The 19,484-nt window shown below is 41.2% G+C and overlaps 1 protein-coding gene across 1 annotated transcript in view; it reads left to right on the top strand.

Moving 5' to 3' along the window:
- mpped1 (metallophosphoesterase domain containing 1) overlaps positions 1-19,484 on the top strand; it is a 79,427-nt gene that overhangs the window by 25,600 nt on the left and 34,343 nt on the right. Inside the window, exon 3 of the mRNA XM_053313989.1 lies at positions 4,202-4,427. Coding sequence (XP_053169964.1) covers positions 4,202-4,427 — 226 coding nt within the window. The remainder of the gene's footprint in view (positions 1-4,201; positions 4,428-19,484) is intronic.

Genomic DNA, 19,484 nt, shown 5'->3' with positions numbered 1-19,484 from the left:
CCAGTAATGCCTCTTTACTTCCTGCCTTTCAAAAGCTGGAAGGATTTTACTGTGAAGCAGCTTCAGGCATCTGACATGCACAGTACAAAGAAGTGTTTGTGTTAGCCCAGAATGCTAATTCACAGATGACAGATGAAAGCTGGTCTAAATCAGTATTGGTGCATATTTTTTTATGCACTTGGAAACATTTTGTCAAATGTTTCAGTGTTGACATAGCTATCTCATAACTCAGGGACTCTTTAACCACTAAAATGACCAGTCCAGTATGTTAAGCGCTACATGGAATCTGAACATTAGGTACATTTTTTAGTACTTTCATCTAATCCAAGGTTTTGCAGCCAATAAAATAACATAAAATCACATTTCTCAATATTTGTGAGAAAAATACATGGATAAAGGAGGTAAATATTGGATTTCAGGTGCCACAGTGCCCGTCTTTGGGATGGAAACAAATTGATTATACAGCATTAGTCATTCAGAAAAGGTGCAGGAGATGTAAGAAGAGGATCCCATTACCTTCAATACTTTGCGTGAGATAGAAATACAGGTGCTGACTGCAGTGTGCTCAGCGGTGCTGGGAACTTCAATTGGGATTTGAATGAAGATAATGATCAGATTTGTATTTTGGAGCGAGTCGTTGCTTCAACCTTGGTTTATCCAGGGACAATTGAGTGGATGCTACTTCACATGCCAAAGTCTGACGAAGAGGAATTGAAAACAACATTGTGCAGCGGCGTGTGTTTCCATGTGCCTTTGTGGAGGTGCAGCCCCTCATTTATGGGTTTTTTTTTGTTTTTGGGGTGTCTGCTTGACAACTAAACACAAGCCCTTCTGCCAAACAAATGGGTGCTATTTTGAGGGGGGGGGCGGCGGCCTGGGCCCAAACTGCAGAGATGGGCACTCTTTGACAGCTGCTTTCATCTTGTCATTATTCCTCCTTCACACTCAAGGATTTTGGGCTTCCTAAAGTATTTCTGTCGCTCTCTCCTTCCTCTCCCTCCTTTTACCCCCCTCCCCACACACCATACCCACCCCACCCTCCTCACTCTTTCTCTCTTTCTATCACCGGGCTGTGATTGGCTGTTATGACAGAGCCGTCGCCGGGCTGTCAGCCTCTTCTAAAGCTCAGTTTAATTACTCCTTTTCACCAACGCCACACGTTCACGCACAGATGCGCGCAAAAAAACGTGCGTCCACACACATACACGTGGGAAAAGTCACTCACAAAAAAACACGCTGACACACAAAGGGACGCGCTCAGCTGCGCGCCACGCTGTCCTGGCAGTATTTAAAAATTAAAAAAAAAGAAAAGTCATGGTGATTGAACTCTCCATCAGCCACTCTACCTGACAAAGCAGACCCCCAGATGTTTGCCACTGTTGTCTCTCTCTCTCTCTCCCCCCCTCTCTTCAGCAGAGCTTTAAAAACATCATGTAGATTTGTGAAGGGGCCGGCTGCCGTCGGGTTTGATGGGCCCCGATCGATTGCGCGCCCTGCTGTGCCAAGCTCTGAATAGCCAATTAAAACCATTGAGAGGGAGGAGAGATTCGGGAGGGGGTGTGGGGGGGCATGAAGGAGTTTGATTAGAGAAAGATGATAAGAGAGAAAAGGGGGGAATGAAAGACGCAGCACCGGTTTGCCGTAGTCGGTAAACGTTTAATATTCCACGTCCGAAACTTCACAATGATGGCTCTTTCCGCTTCCCCTTCCCATCATTCCTCCTGATAAAGATTCCCTGACGGATGCATTCAGCTATGCTTCCATAAACAGAAGACAGCAGTGCACTGGGTTGAGACCTTGACTGATGGAGGGAAGCTAAGACAGATGTACAGATTTTCTAGAAATGGAGGGGAAAACAATGAGAAAGCCTTTTTTCGCATGTGAATGCCAAGCCGTCTGGAATTGGTTTCATGTCGTCCTCAATTTTCCCTCCTCTCGTCCCTCCCCGCTCTGTCTGCCATCCTTCTTTCCTTCACTCTTTCTCACCCCCCCTCCCCTCCCTTCCCCTCCCTTCCCCTACATCCCATATCTCCATCTCTCCTATTCATGTCCTGATGTCTCCTTGCATTTTCTATTTCCTTCTATTCCCCATTCTTCGTCCTCTGCATTTGTCTCCTTTCCTTTCACTTTCTTTTTCTCTGTTTCCTTTATATCTTCTACTTCCTTTTTCCAAATATACTCTATATCCCTCTTTTTTCCCTGTTGTGATTTATCTTTGTACCAGCCCATTTTCTGTTTTGGTTGCCCTTCACCTCCTTCATCACATTTTGGCCATTCCCACATTTCTCCTCGTCACTCCCTGATCACTTCTTTACCTTTCTTCTCGTCACTCCCCAATCACTTCTTTACCTTTCTTCTCGTCACTCCCCAATCACTTCTTTACCTTTCTTCTCATCACTCCCCAATCACTTCTTTACCTTTCTTCTCGTCACTCCCCAATCACTTCTTTACCTTTCTTCTCATCACTCCCCAATCACTTCTTTACCTTTCTTCTCATCACTCCCCAATCGCTTCTTTACCTTTCTTCTCATCACTCCCCAATCACTTCTTTACCTTTCTTCTCGTCACTCCCCAATCGCTTCTTTACCTTTCTTCTCGTCACTCCCCAATCACTTCTTTACCTTTCTTCTCATCACTCCCCAATCACTTCTTTACCTTTCTTCTCATCACTCCCCAATCACTTCTTTACCTTTCTTCTTATCACTCCCGATTACTTTTTTACCTTTCTTCTCATCACTCCCCAATCACTTCTTTACCTTTCTTCTCATGACTCCCCAATCACTTCTTTACCTTTCTTCTCGTCACTCCCCAATCACTTCTTTACCTTTCTTCTCATCACTCCCCAATCACTTCTTTACCTTTCTTCTCATCACTCCCCAATCACTTCTTTACCTTTCTTCTTATCACTCCCGATTACTTTTTTACCTTTCTTCTCATCACTCCCCAATCACTTCTTTACCTTTCTTCTCATGACTCCCCAATCGCTTCTTTACCTTTCTTCTCGTCACTCCCCAATCACTTCTTTACCTTTCTTCTCATCACTCCCCAATCACTTCTTTACCTTTCTTCTCATCACTCCCCAATCACTTCTTTACCTTTCTTCTTATCACTCCCGATTACTTTTTTACCTTTCTTCTCATCACTCCCCAATCACTTCTTTACCTTTCTTCTCATGACTCCCCAATCACTTCTTTACCTTTCTTCTTATCACTCCCCAATCATTTCTTTACCTTTCTTCTTATCACTCCCCAATCGCTTCTTTACATTTCTTCTCATCACTCTCCAATCACTTCTTTACCTTTCTTCTCATGACTCCCCAATCACTTCTTTACCTTTCTTCTTATCACTCCCCAATCATTTCTTTACCTTTCTCTTCGTCACTCCCCAATCACTTCTTTACCTTTCTTCTCATCACTCCCCAATCACTTTTTACCTTTCTTCTTATCACTCCCCAATCACTTTTTTACCTTTCTTCTCATGACTCCCCAATCACTTCTTTACCTTTCTTCTCATGACTCCCCAATCACTTCTTTACCTTTCTTCTCGTCACTCCCCAATCACTTCTTTACCTTTCTTCTCATCACTCCCCAATCACTTCTTTACCTTTCTTCTCGTCACTCCCCAATCACTTCTTTACCTTTCTTCTTATCACTCCCCAATCACTTCTTTACCTTTCTTCTTATCACTCCCCAATCACTTCTTTACCTTTCTTCTCGTCACTCCCCAATCGCTTCTTTACATTTCTTCTCATCACTCCCCAATCACTTCTTTACCTTTCTTCTCGTCACTCCCCAATCACTTCTTTACCTTTCTTCTCGTCACTCCCCAATCACTTCTTTACCTTTCTTCTCATCACTCTCCAATCACTTCTTTACCTTTCTTCTCATGACTCCCCAATCACTTCTTTACCTTTCTTCTTATCACTCCCCAATCACTTCTTTACCTTTCTCTTCGTCACTCCCCAATCACTTCTTTACCTTTCTCTTCGTCACTCCCCAATCACTTCTTTACCTTTCTTCTCGTCACTCCCCAATCACTTCTTTACCTTTCTTCTCATCACTCTCCAATCACTTCATTACCTTTCTTCTCATCACTCCCCAATCACTTCATTACCTTTCTTCTTGTCACTTCTCCAAATTTCTCCTTTTCACTCCCCAATAACATCTACCCTCTTTTCCCTCCCTCACTTCTCCCCCCTCAGGCACCCTGCCCTACGACATCAAGATAGTAATCGCCGGGAACCATGAGTTGACCTTTGACCAGGAGTTTATGGCCGACCTGATCAAGCAGGACTTCTACTACTTCCCCTCAGCCTCCAAGCTGAAGCCGGAGAATTACGAGAACGTCCAGTCGCTGCTCACCAACTGCATCTACCTGCAGGATTCTGAGGTCACCGTGAGGGGATTCAGGATCTACGGCTCCCCCTGGTGAGTACCGTCTACTACTGCACTGCACACAAGAGCAAAAAAAGCAGAAGAAGCAAGTGATTGAAGTTTTAGGTCCAGTTTTTGAGACAGAGATTAAGACTAGACCCAGGTTAATGACAAGATTCTGTGAACATATCCATTGAGAAACAACTCTTGGACTTGTCTTGGACTGTGAATCCTTGTCCAGGAAATCGGCCCTTAGTGTTTCACTTTAATGCAGTATTCAACTCTTTCGGAAAAAGAAAAAAAAAAGAAAAACCCACATACTTATGATCCAGTTTTCATGATAACTAACATTGGAAGGGATTTCAGTACAGTTAAATGGTGTAACTACAGCTACTGATAGTGTCTTGGAAGGGAGGAATGACCACGAGACCTTTCGGTTGGCCAATGTTGGGGATCTCAAATGTCTGTCTGGTTGCTTGCTCGCTTCTATTTTAGTGCTTTCAGGTTCGTTCCTTTGAGTGTGGGGAGAACATTTCTCACTGGTGACCACAACTATCCACTGAAATTAATTATAGCCCATAACATACAGTCATACAGACAAATGTGCCAGACAGACAGTCTTGCTTCAGGATTCTGATGCGTCACTGAACGCCACCCTCATGCCAGCGGGTGTATGTTATCATTCCGAGATAATTTGGTGTGCTATGCGGACCGAAAATGTGTTAGTGCCGAATTATAGGGAGCATTGTCTTTAGCAGGTTCTAATTTAGTGCGCGCAGAGTCAGACAGTTAATTCAGGCTGTCAACATGAGTCCGCCACTACGCCCACACTGCATGTTTGTTCCCGCTGAAAAATGTATTCAATGCACCCTTTTGATCACTGCGATGTTCATTTAGCATTTCAAAAGTAACACTTCCACCCCAGCATCCACCTGCAGGCTTGTGCATCTGTAGTCCTCTAGTGGGTAAAGTTATCATCACTCCCCACTCTGCTGTGCTGAGTGCAGTGCTTCCTTGTGTGGAGTGACTAGTTCAGAGTCTGTCTACTAAATATTAACACTGTGCATTATTCATATACTACTTTAATCTTGCCTCGGCTGTTGTTAAAGTAAAAGTTTTGGTTTTGTGACAATGCTCACCTACGTCTCTATCTTCTACTTCATCTTTTGCACCTTTGAGTCATTAAAATGGATCATTTATTTGCTTCTTTATTTAGCTTTGACTTGTATTCCATTCACACATCAACTCCTTGTAGACAGGCTTCTTGTTGTCCAGCATATGTATGTGGGTGAGGGTGAGTTTGTAAGTGCTTAGGTGGCGGTCCATGAGCCGCTTTGTGTGTGTGTGTTTTAGTGACAGGTCCCTGAGGCCACTGTCTGAGTGTATATATATATATATGTGTGTGTGTGTGTGTCCAGTGCCAGGTAATTGGTTTGCTGTGATAGCATGGGTCCCCCCTGAGTTTATTGCTCAGGCCACTGCAGAGAAGTGCCTGAGGTGCACAGAGAGGAAGGATGGAGATGCAGTGAAAAGAGGGAAAAAAAGGAGGAGAGAGGGAGGGGGGAACCCATAGAGGGCAGTAGACAAAGGAGAGATGAACGAAAGAAGGGAAGAGGTGGAGATGGATGGATGGAGAGAGACAGACAGAGGGAGGGAGGGATAAGGATTTAGAGAGAAATGATTTTTATTAAGATTCCCCGGCTGGCCCTGGCTGGTGTAATGGGCACATGAGGTTACTAGTGTGTGTGTGTGTGTGTAATATCTCTGAATGTGTGAATGCATGTGTCTACTGTGGGTCTGTGAGCTTGTGCACTCGTGTGTGTGCTCTCACTTGCCTTGGACTGCATTTGTGTGTGTGTGTGTGTGTGTGTGTGTGTGTGTGTGTGTGTGTGTGTGTGTGTGTGTGTGAGAGCCTCAGGGTGTGTTCCTGCAGCACAGAGGGGCTCCAGCTGGAGGCTCCGTGTGTTCCCCCCTCTCTGCACTGGCTCCTTCTCTCTTCCCTCCTTCCTTCCTCACCTCCTCCACCATTCCTTCTCTGCTCTGGGACGGTGCCTGTTCCGCTCCCTCCGTCGCCATGGCGATGCCAGGCTGGTGCTGCTTTATGGCCTGTATATTACCACCCCCCAACCACCACCTCAGCCACTATCATCAGCACCTCTACCCCGAGGTGCTACCCCGAGTATCAGACAGTCTGACAGCCTGATTATGGGTGTGCTTATCAGTCATACATCTGTGAGTCTGTGCTCAGATCTTAAATGACATTTATAGTTATTACCAAATACAAAACAAACTGCAAACTTTGTGGCCATTTTTCACTTTAAACTAAACAATATCAAGACTGTTCTGTAATATCAAATGAAATGATCTAAAGTACACGTAAACAGACATATGTCATAATGAAGCATGTGTGATAATACAAATTTAGTATCAGGAAAATAGTTAATTATAGAGTTTGTCTTGGATATCATTAGGGTTGTGGTGCAGTAGTGTTTTATCATATCTGGTTAAGGAATCCAAATTCTTCTGTTAGAATCTAATTGGTTTAGTTTTCACATTTAGATTCAATGCGGACCTGTGAGCAGCTTTTGTCTCTTAAGAAGCTAGAAACGTGACGGCTTTAATGACTATTGATTATTAATAATTATTGTTTTGTTTATTTGTTTTTAATTTATTGGTGAAATAACGTGGCAAACAAGGATTGAGATATGACAACCATGAGTATGGTAATGGCAACTATAATCCCATAATAATAGCAATAATAACAATTATTAACAACCTGAAAAATATGATGTGAAGCATGAAACTTGAAGTTACGATTATATGTATCTGACATTTGTGAATACTATAAAAGTTTAACTGGAAGATTAGCTTGAATTTTATGTGATGATATCAGCTCATTGTGTTTCTAGAGGGTAGTCACGCAACTCAGGTTTTTGACTTCATTTAGCATTTCAGCTTTGGCTAAATAATGTTAGCTGGAAGTAACAAATAGTTTAGCTAAAATAACTAACTAATGTTACTTCCAGCTATAGTAGCTTAACGTAGCCTGTGCATGTGTAATAAAGAAGTTAAGTTCACAGAGACTGGTGTAACAGTCTCTATTTGCCAGCTGTAGGCTACATGACAGCTTCATTTAACATTTCAGCTTTAGCTAAATAATGATAGCTCTATTATTAATTAGCTAAAATTAGCTGTATTGTAGCTTAATATAGCTTTTATGTTTGTAATAAAGAAGTTAAGTTCACAGACACTTCAGTTACGGTTATGCTCTTTATTTGCCAGATGTACATGACTTAATTTAGCATTTTTAGCTTAATAATGCTAGTCCGAAGTTGCATTAATTAGCTAACGCTGATATGCAGTGTTTGCCTGAATATAAGATGACATGTATGCTAACTACATCTGAAAAAAGTATGGTTTGTCTTATATTTGAGGATGAAACAACATGTTGGAAACATCAGAGAGAGTGCTGTATTATGGGTTGTTTGTAGCTAAATGGGTTGTAGCTAAGGTTAGTGAGTGTCTTTGAGTCAGTCAGCCTTCAAACGTGTTTGTTCTCTCAGTTTGACCCACAAGATCTTCTGAAGGCTTGCATCACATGTTTATCTGCCACCGATGAAATAAATTCCTGCCGACTGAAAAGGACAAAAGTCTCCCAACTTCTTTACTGCAGAAACAGACCATGACTGAATCATCTGTCAAGAAGGCAAAAATGACTGCTGTCACACATGATGAGAAGCTCAAAAAGACACAAAAAGACAGCCTGAAAAAGGATAACTGTCACAGAAAAAAACTTTCGAATTTTTCTAGTTCTTGACAGGAGAGTGTGTGAGGATGTGATAGATAGACAAGCTACATAAATGTGGGATTTACTTTCTGCTTTAATGGTATTATTATACTTATTCAAGAGAAAAGGCTTCACGGATGAGGACTCTGTTCTTCTTGGATTAACAGTATCTTGGGAAAACAAGACATAGTGAAAGTGTCTTGTATCATCAAAAAGTGTGCCAAATATGAGGATTGTTTAATATAAGGGCCAGTATCTTCTGATGGTGAAGTCAGACATTCTAACACCAGCTGAAAAAGAGTCACCTGGTAATATTACTATATGATTTCTATATTACTCTCTGCTAATAAAAACATGCACAGAAAGATAAAAGGGTTTATTGGAGATTCGTTCATGGAGGACCTTTGTGAATATGGATATTTTGCCTTAAATGAGACCAGCTATCAAACACAGCTGTAGATATAACATGAAGAGGAGATGGAGGTGAGGAAAGAGTGGAAGAAATTGATGCAAGGAGGAGAGAGAGAAAATTGAGGGAGAGTGGAGGTGTGAGAAACGAGAAGTAAGACGGAGAAGGGATGGTGAGAGGAATGTAGGATCTATCTATCTTCTTTTTCCCTTTGTCTGGGTGTGTTGGCATTCCTGTCTGTCTTCATCACCTACCGTCTCCTCTTCCTCCTCTATCTTTCTATCCAATAAGCACACATGTGCAGGGTGGTAAAGGATGCTTGTGGTTACAGTGGACTGAAGCCTGGCTGCCCTATTGGCCACCACAGTCATAATTGCCTTTTTTGGGGGTATTTTTTCTTAGAGCCAGAACCAGTTATATACAGCCACAACACACCTAGAATGCATTTTAGGTGAATATACACCCACTTACTGTAGGTGTGCACTAGAGGTGTAAATCACAAATTTCTTCCTGATACGATATTATATCAATTCAATGAACAACGATCCGATGTTCGAATCGATCCAATATCACAAAGTCTGTCAGGATAACATTTTGATTTCATTGGCTTTCTGGAGGCAGCGATCGATATGAGATGATATCACAGCTGATTAATCACAATCACTTCCATTCATATCAAATCACAAAGAGGAACTAAAATATCATTTGATATTTTTATTTCTGAGCTCAACCAGACATTTAAATGAAAAACAGACTATTCATTTTTTTTTATTAAACAAAAACAGACCATGTTTATTATAAAGTGCCACATTTTGATACATTGAGATTTAAAATTTTCACATCCTATAAAAGAAAAAAATGTGTGGTAGATGCACACACCTGGAGTAAGAAAGCAGGAGCTGGTCCAAACAACAAAGTCTGTAAAAGCAAGAAAAAAGCAGCTCCTAATGCAGGTAGACTGGGATCACCTGCATTGGGAGCTGCAGATGTGCGCGTCTAACACACAGTTTTTTCACATTCTATAAAAGAAAACCAAAAGAACATTAAGTCACTATTTTATACATTAAAGCAGGATTTTAACTTCTCTTTCTTATGGCAGCACATTTCAGGTGTTTCTATGTGGCTGAGTTTACAGCAACGTTATGTCCAAAGCATGTGATCATAGACTTGTCTCTAATCCAGCTGTGGACATGATGCTGTCTGCTGAAATGTGAAATCACAGCATTGAAACTCCCTCTTATATAGTAAAACAACTTCACTAAATGGCTGGTTGCCTTGGCAACGCTTACATTTTGTTAGGAGGTGTGCAATATGCAGGAGGACTTTCAAAATAAACGCGCTTCTCAATTTTGCATCGATGCTATTGGCTCTTGCTAATTAAATTGATGTATTGATAGAGATTGATGTATCGTTGGCAAGTATACCAACAAATGATTACAGGTACGCTAAAAATATCAGAGGGAAGATTGCTTTTCAATGCTATTAATTATTCCATCCGTGACAGTATCTATTCAGCTAAGCTTATAGTCCCTTACATTCCAGGAGGAAAAACTACCAAACAGTTACAGTGTTGGCTAACTTTTTTATGCATCATGCAAAAACTTGAAGTAAACCCATAAGCAAACTCAATCAGAGTTTGATTAAAAAAGCTGCTTTTAATTATGAATCTGCTGTGTCTCTGTATCCCTGATGATACAGTAATAGAGAATGATAGCTTAGGACACTTGTACCTATAGTGTAAGATTTATTACCTGCAGGAATAAGAAAAAAAATAATATAGAGTTATGTGTTGTTGGTGCTGTAAAGCCCCTTATTTTCTAGTTAGATGCATTTTTATGTTCATATGTTAGTGATTTCCCCAAAATGTCCATTGGTCCCTCTCCGACAACCCCATTGAAAATGTACAGCTCATGTACTGGTTCCCACTGATATCCCTCACTCTTACATCGTTCTCTCCTCTTCCTCTCTCTCTCTCCTCTGATGCTGTGTGCTTCTCAGCGTGCTCTACCAGTCCATCCCACGCCTCACACGCACACACACACACACACACACACACACACAAAACACACCGCACATCCCCATCCAAAGCCCTCACTATTCCATCCTAAATTAGATCCTTCTTGCTCCATTCTCACTAAACCCTCCCAAATTGTCACCGCGTGAATCGGCGAATGAGAAAGATGACATGGGGCCGCCGCTCCGCTCTCTTTCTCCCTGGCGCTAACGGGAGTTTACAAGTCATTTGTCACGGACATATCGCGCAGCCACCCTCCGTCTGAGAGCTGGAGGGACAGAGAAGGAGAAGTCATGTGCATGTTTTAGTATAGTGTGTGTGTGTGTGTGTGTGTGTGTGTGTGTGTGTGTGTGTGTGTGTGTGTGCAGAGCTCGAACTGGAGGAAGTAAGCAGGGCTGTGGGAAGCGTGGGAATTAAACAGCCTCCCGACATGACACACAATCGTGCAGTGGAAAGCAAAAAAAAAAAAAAAGTGAATGATGATGGATGGAGACTGGTTGAATGTGTGTGCGTGTGTGTGTGTGTGTGTGTGTGTGTGTGTGTGTGTGTGTGTGTGTGTGTGTGTGTGTGAGGAACCTGTGAGTCTGCCACACTGCAAGATCCAGCACCTGTGTTCCTACTCCGTACAACCTACTAGTTTCAGCACATTAGCAACCAGAGCTTTTCCACTGCTGTTAATTTCATTGGTTTCATTGTTAGTTTCATTAATCCAAATAAGTGCCATACTCACAAAAACCCATGTGTGAGCACCTGAGAGTCCCGTAGGACTCACATTAACGACTGCAATTTGTGACAGCAAACAGTCATTTGTGAAACGTGAGGCTGTGTTTGTGATGTGGGTGTTAGCAGTTCTGGCTTTTATAAAACGGGAGAAAAAAAAGTGAGAGAGTCATCTGTAGTTACCAAAGTGGTACAAAACAAAACTGCACCTCAGAAAGGAAAAAACAAACTTTTGAAACCATTTTGCCTTTTGATGAAGTTTAACTGGCAATGTCATCCCAAAGTGGAAGTTTGATTTCAGTTCAGTGGCACACATATTATATAATTCTCTTCAAATGCAAAAAACAGATACTAAAAAAATGAGGAAATAAGAATAATGGAGTATAGAATTTCCATCGCTGCATATTGATACATGTCAGATTGCTCCTGACTGATTTCCCAGAGCAGGAAAACAACTATCAAAGAGCAAAATACCAGACTTATGGAAATCGTTGTTCCATGAGTCAAATCTCTAGAAGCAGGCGAGCTTTTGATTTGTAATTATTCTATTTTCCTCTCCTTTAAAATACATGTTATCATTTGTGAGACGTCTTGCCTGTTTTCTCATCTGCTCTTGTTAACCCTGTTTAAATGGCTCCATAGTTTCTCCTGGTGTCATGGTAACTCCAGCACTGCATGACTTATGTTACTGATAGAAATAATGTAGTGAAATGTATATTATGCAGAAATGATCATGGGTAATTACACCCCCCCCCCCATCTTTTCTTCAGTATTCACTCTTCACTACTTCACTACTGTATTCATTTAATATGTGAAAAGTATCGCAGTTTATATTTGAAGATTTCTAGTATATGTGACACATTTAATCACATCATATCGACTGTATGTGACACCAGTGGTACTTACTATTTCACTCTGCATAATAAGACTTTTACATTTGTTAACGTACACATGCACATTTCTTAACTACTACATACTTTGCAAGGCTTTTATATGTGGCAGATGCAAAATAGTCCTTGATAATAAATAAAAGCTCCCATATTCTCTGTGTGCTTCGTATACACATTTAGAAAAGAAAATCAATTAGTTGTATGGAATGGAGACAAGTGTGCAGCTTTGATTTATTTGCTTAACATTTACAACAACTCTCTCACTCTTTTCCTAAAATAAAGCTACACAATTAAGCTCAGGAAATATGTTCTGTGGTTATATTTAGGTATCTTTTTTTTTTATGAGATGTCAACTTCCTCCACAAAACAAAGCACCTTGCATTTACGCTCACAATGTTCCTTAAAATGAGAACAACTGCGATGCCTGTGTGGTGGGATGTCTCCAGTAGATTCCACTGCTTTTATTTAAGTAACTTTCTAAACAGGCAAAGTGCCAAAAACAAAAGCAGCATCTCTCTGCAGTAATGAAACAACAAAGAAAATGACCTTTTGTTCTTAACTTGTGTTGGAACCAGTTGAAATAATTAGTTCCAGTATACAGTCAAACAGGACTCTATCAAAAGTGACAAGATTGAATTCAAAATAAATGGGAGCATGCCAGCATTTCCAGATCATTTTATAAGCACAGAATTATAAGGTATTATCTGTCCTCTGTTTATTAATTAAAATTTCACTACGTCTTCATATTGGATTGAATATTGCTTTTTAAAAAATCAACTTTTGAGAAGAAATGTCCACAAAGAAAGCACATAATAGTTCCACCAGCTGGTATCACAGATCTTGGATGCTCAATATCTCTGAACTACTCTCTACTCATAATTTAGCAACTAAGATTCTCGGCAGCAGAACCAATCTGGCAACCTCGGGCAGATGACATCTGAGTCATTATTAATAATGAGCCGCACGGCCGCGACGAAGCAGCAGCTCTGCACATTCACGGATCTGCTCCTCCAACCAGCTCAAACACAGTCATGAGTATGCGCTTCTCGCTCCCTGCAATTTTTTTCATCAGCGGCCAATTAACAAGAAACCTGCGTCTGATAGGCAGAGGAGTGAAAACATCTTCTTTAACAAAAGACTCCATCTCAGTGATTCACTCATGCAGGTTTGAAATTGAAGGGATGTATGTCCCATCATGTGTAGAATTCTTCACACTTGTTATATTTGATTGTGTTTAATATGCTCAAAAGTTCACCTACATGGCCTGGCTGGATTCATTAATAATCAAGAATTCCTTTAAGTAAATTTTCTTAAGCAAATATGTCAACTTCACTTGTTTCTGCCTTTAATGTTGAAGTGATTGGTATTGCTGTTTTTTCAACCTGGACCCTATTTTCCATCTTTTTGTGTCTAAGTGACTAATGGCTGCAATAATTTTTGAAATTGGTCCAGTATTGAGTGAGAGCGCTGTGAAACAGGCTGCATTGTAATCCAACGGGGCAATTGTGCTCCATCAATGAATGTTAATAAAAGTTGTGCTTTCTGGCCACAGACACTTAAACTACATTGGTAGTTTAAGTGTCTGAAACATAATGGAAAGGACCATCCAGAGAAATGAAATGTTTTTGTTGTTCGATGTTGTGTCTTAGCAAGTCTCGCTCAAGAATGAGTCTTGTTCTGAAATCTCTCGAGAGTTGATTAGTTGTTGAAATCAGCTCAGCTAAGTATTCTTCCATGAGTTTGAACATTTTACAGGTTATAATAAGATACACTGCAGAACTCTGAATATTTAACTCATTTCAACAACTCAGCTTGTTCCTTCATTGGATTTTTTTAAGTGTCACTGTGCAGAATGATGTATGTGACATCACAACTGATTTGGAGCCAATCCTGGTTCAGTATTCAACTGACACAAGTGTGATGTGGAAACTTGAAGCCTGAGAATGAAGTTCACAGTTTAGGAGGAGACATCTTGTGTCCTGCATTTGTATGGAATTTTTGATGAGGAAGAAAGAGCAGATGTAACTTTAAAGTGGTAATTATACTTTATTATGGACAAACCATGTCACACACACACTGTTGTTCCAAGCAGAGTGTGTTTATATGTCTTGGTACATACCTGGAGGGGATCTTTAAATAATTGGCTGACTAATCTACAATGAAAATAATCATTAGCACCTCTCCTGAGGTTTTCACTCTTACTTTCAAGCAGTTTATAAATTCCATCTTACACTTCATGAGCACAATAATCTATAAACTCAGTAGCTGATATTCTATTTATAAATGGTGCAAATGAAGTCAACCTTGAACTTTTGGGACCCTTGTGGTGTGGGATCCCATATGCTTTATGGATTTTCTGTCCTTTGACTTTGACTTAGAGACCAAAATGGTTAGATTCAGGAATAGTGCTCATCATGACAACAATTAGTGAATTTAAAAAGAGACAAAAGCTTCACTGGCCAACTTTTTTTTATTTGCACAAGACACATATCATTATTAGTTATGTTTCAGATGGGGTTTTATCAGAAAGGAGGACCTGATCCCTCTACAGTCTGTGTCTTTCAGCCCTGACTCATTGGTTCCTAATGAAAACATCAATCTTATAAACAGCTCACAAATATATAGTTTCATTTTTTTAAGTCTCGGTAAAAACAGCTTCTTTGTAGTTTCTTGCAGGCGTTAATCAAATAGAAGGAAATATTGTGTTAGTTAAGGACTACTTTAAGCTGCGGATTAATCCACATTTGGTGCTCTGGTGAGTATTTCTGGCAGCAGGAAAGCATGTGTGGAATTGACTTAAACACATTTCACCCAGTATAACAGTATGGCTCATTGATGTGTTTTTATATATTTTGGACAATGGCACAGAAGAATAAGATATATATATCAGGCTTTTATACACACACAGTACTAGTTATTAAGAGCAATGCATTGTTGGTTGGTGTCTACATGAGATTTGTTGACAATATGAAAAAATATTGAATATAAAAGCTAATCCTTTAAATATTTAGCCTATTTTCCAGACGACAGCAGACTTGTAAAACCTTGACAAGAGACTATTTTGCTCCAGGCTCTCTGACAGATGCTAAGAATAATTGAATTTTAAGGGGCAGCCCTAATAACTTTGAAACTAATGGGGTAAGAGACTTGATTCCAAATCCTTCGGGGATGTTTGCAGGGTCAAGATGTAAGCCCGACTCAGCGAGAAGTGTTCACTGTTATAGTTCACAGCGGCACTCTTCAAAGTGCCATCTCTAATCCTCTACTCCTTTTTTTTACCTTTGACTCCATTTGTCCAAGCTTTGGTCGGGAGGAGAGGTCGAAAAAGAGACAGGTAGAACCGTGGCAGGGGACAGATGAGGAGAGTGAAGGAAAAGTGTTGCCACTAAAGGGTTAAATCACTTAAAATGTTTATAATAAGAGTCTCTGAGGAGAGTAAGACAGGCAGGAGAGACGGACGGCTTGTTCAGACGCACACAAACAGACAAAGTCTTGTGTTTGTTGACGGGGGATTTGCGTGGAGCAACGGGGGAGAGAAAGCGAGAGACCCCCTTTTTTCTTTCTTAAATGAAAAACGGCAGAAATGTATCGCTCCCCACTGCTCCGCGTGGAATAATTAAGGACAGAGATGCAAAAGACTCCTTAATTAGATTTTTTAATTATTGAGGATTCACTTCTCCTTCTATAGTGGCCCAATTAAGAAAGCTCATCAAAAACTAAAGAGATGAAGAGAGGCCGTTTTCTTTTTCTTCCCACCACCCCCCCACCACCACCCCCATCTCCTCTTCCTCCATCTCCTCTTCCTCCGCTCTCTCTCATTTGACAGAAACGGACTACCTGCGCTCCGTTTGATGGCTTGTCCTCGCTGATGAGTGGGGAAAAAACGGAAAGGGACTCTCGTCGACTTTAATTAACTTGCTTGTTTTTGCGGCCCCGGTGAAAGTAAAGGAGAAAAAGGAGGGAGAGCAGAGGGGTGGAGAAGGAGAGGTAAAGATTTTAAAATGCGGCGGTGGCGGCACGCAAAGCCGTTCCTTTAATGATAATGAGTCTAATGATGGCGGAGATGGCATGAAGGTAATTTGACCTTCTTTCTCTTTTCGGAGCCGTCAGAGTTTGCTTTGTTCTCCCATTGATGAAGAGACACTCCAGAGAAGAAGAGAAGTTTGAACGACGGAGAGAGAAAGAAGGAATGAGTGACAAATACAACTGCTTTAAAAGGACTGTAGCGCCGGCGTTAGCACGCGTTAGCCCATTAACTACAAATTGTGTTGAGTTTACATGACTGCCGACCGTTGTGTGAAGCCTTCTATCAGCTCTGAGACTGATTCCCTTCCTACCAGGCAGCCATTGGTTTCACTTCATTTCAGGACGCAATGAAAATCAACTTGTAGAAAGTTAGGCAGGATGAGAAATCCATCACAGAGAACATTTAGGTGCTCTTTGTTTTACACAGTCATTGTGTGGTAATGTGGGTTCAAACGAAGAACAGACCCTGTCAGCAAATTCAACAATCTTTAATATAGAAATTTAATTGGAATTTAACCCCAATAAGCAAATATAGATCATTCCTCACTGAAAAGGTTGCAATTTCCTACTGCTAACCGGCAATATGACAGCATTAGTCATTTGTTCACATGCTTAAAATTAAAATCTTTAGTGTGACGAGACCTCCAACGGCTTTTGCTAATAAAAATCATTCTCTCTCGAAATGGAAGCGTTCAAACAAAAGGACTCAACAGTAGCAGGCTAGTCTCACATAGCCAAACGTTGTGTTACCTGAGAGAGGTCTGGCTGCACCCCTCCTAAGCTACAGCAAACATAACTCAACATAACTCAACATTCATCTACTATAATTCATGACACTCTAATGTGTGTTTATCCTCCCAAAACATTAGGCTGTATGCTTAATAAAGCTGGTAACTTTTTGAACTCATTTGTATGTTGTATCGTGACAAAATGAGAATATAAAGACATTTTAATCAAAATGCAAAACAGTTATTAACCTGAGTTAAAGTATTTCCTACCAACCAAACTGCAGCAGTGAGTATCTCCAAAGTCCACAGGCAGTGAAGCATCCACACGCTATAATAAGCAGTTGAGTCAAAATTAATACTTTGTTAAAGTTAGGCCACCTTCATCGTCATGGTTACAATAATAATCACAGAGTTAAGGTTAGGGAATGATTGTAGTGCTGATTTTAATAAACTGTCACAACTCATGATTGGTAACTTCCATCCATCCCTCCTTCTACAGCTGATAGTGCTAAATGGCATCTGTCACTCAAAGGTAACTATACAGTAGGTCATTTTGGGGGTGACTACCTACAACCCGTTGTGTTCATTTTTGAGGGCTGTTTCCAAAGCACAACTGGCTTCAGGAGCTGTTTTTTCCACTCTTGCAGACCTTGTAGTTGGGTCACAATGAAGTCAGATCATGTTCCCACCACAAATGAACCGTTGCAGTGTTTAAGCTGTGACTGGACTGAGAACATCTCCTCTTAAGGATCCCCGTGTGCTTGTTTTGGTCCACACCTGAGTATGACTGCTGTGTTCAGATCAACCCAAACAAATCGCACCAGGGGAGGAAGGTTGGAGCGGAGGGGTGAATTCACCTCCAACTAAACAACTTGAGTACAGCTGACACAATGTTCAGACTGATAGAATACTCCTCACAAGTTGTTTTTTTTCTAAGCTGATTTCCATAGCGCACTGAAATGAACTCAAAGCAAATACTAAGCCTAGCAGGGAGGAAATCAATCTAAAAACATGTGGCGTGCTTTTGGAATATTGTGGGCAGTAATGTAATGCATGCACAGTTTGTAGTCAATGAGCTATAACATGCAAGCAGCACCCAGCACTCCTCCTTTTTTTTTAAAGATGTAGAAGAAGACAGCGAGACGTGCAGTCGGGAGTTCAGGCTTTTTTTTTTTTCTGGGCCTCCTCACCAGAGCCCATACTAAATTAACATCTGATTCACTCTGAGACTCCCAAACCTCCCCTGAGCCCTGTCCTCTCCTCTCCCTTACCCATCTTCCTTTTTCTCCTCCATCCCTTCATTCCTCCATCTCCCACCTCCATCCCCGTAGCACTTCAATTCCCACAGGATCCAAATAAAGTAGCCTACGAACACTGAACATTAATAAACGGGTACTTAAGGGGGTTGGTAGAGGAAAGAAGACGAAAAAAAAAGAAAAAGAATTGGCCTACTTTTAACACTTGTCACTTTCCCACCCCTCTCGCGCATCTTCTCCCCTCCCCTCCTCTTTTTTTTTTCCTTCTTCTTACTCTTTTCTGATTTCATCTTTTTCCTCCCTCCTAAGCGCTGCCAGTCTGCAGCCCCGTAGCTGAATAAACAGTTACGTAGCGAGGAGGAGCAGACGAGAGGACATTTACTGTGTCGTTTCCCTGGAGGGATTTCTCTTTAAATTACCTGTTAAATGGCCTCCAGGGGCAGGACTTCAACGTGCGTGGGTGTGTGTGTGTGTGTGAGTGTCTGTGTGCGCGTCAGCATTTGTGTGTGCTTGTGTGTTATGGCACGCTATGGGGCATTTTTCCTCCATTTCACACATGCCTTCCCTCCCCAAGGCATGTGGCATTGTAGAAAGAGAGAAAAAAAACGGAATTAAAGTGATTCTGTCCTTATGTTCCTCCTCGCCTCAGTCTCTCTCTCTCTCTCTCTCTCTCTCTCATCTTCTTCCTCCACACACAAATCGCTCTCCCCCACCTCTTCTTTTTCCGTCTCGCCAGTTCATCAGCGAGTGGGTTACGTTCGGTGTTTGACCACAGAGTCGGTGGAGTCAGGATGGCACGGACACTGTAAAAAATGTCCTTCCCTTTCACGCGGCTGTAGCCAGCAAATGAGACGATTCCTCGGCCGCCACCACCGCCTCCGCCTTCTCCTTCTCCTCCTCCTCTGAACAAACGAATGCTCATTTACTGCAGCAATTTTCTCCCAGACAAATGTGTGCGCTGTGAAACAAGGCAGATTAGCTCAGATTGATCCACTCGCATTAAAATGCGATTTTATTCCTGCAAGATAAACATGTTGATTTATTGAAATTAAAGCACATTTTTCTCATTTTCTTTAAAGGAGAGCACTGAAAATCTTCTGTAATCTAAAACATGTGACCTATCTATGTGTTATTTTATGATGAAATGCTGCAATTTGCTCTTTTTTCAATATATTCACATTCCTAAACCTATTGTGTAAATGTTCACATTACTGCTACATTTACCTGCCTAACAGCTGAAATCAATTGCATTCACTGGTTGGTTGGGGGGCCCTGAGTCAA

The sequence above is a fragment of the Scomber japonicus genome, chromosome 23 (genome assembly GCF_027409825.1).
Source record: "Scomber japonicus isolate fScoJap1 chromosome 23, fScoJap1.pri, whole genome shotgun sequence".
Taxonomy (NCBI): Eukaryota; Metazoa; Chordata; class Actinopteri; order Scombriformes; family Scombridae; genus Scomber; species Scomber japonicus.
This window is presented reverse-complemented; position numbering and strand designations above follow the sequence as displayed.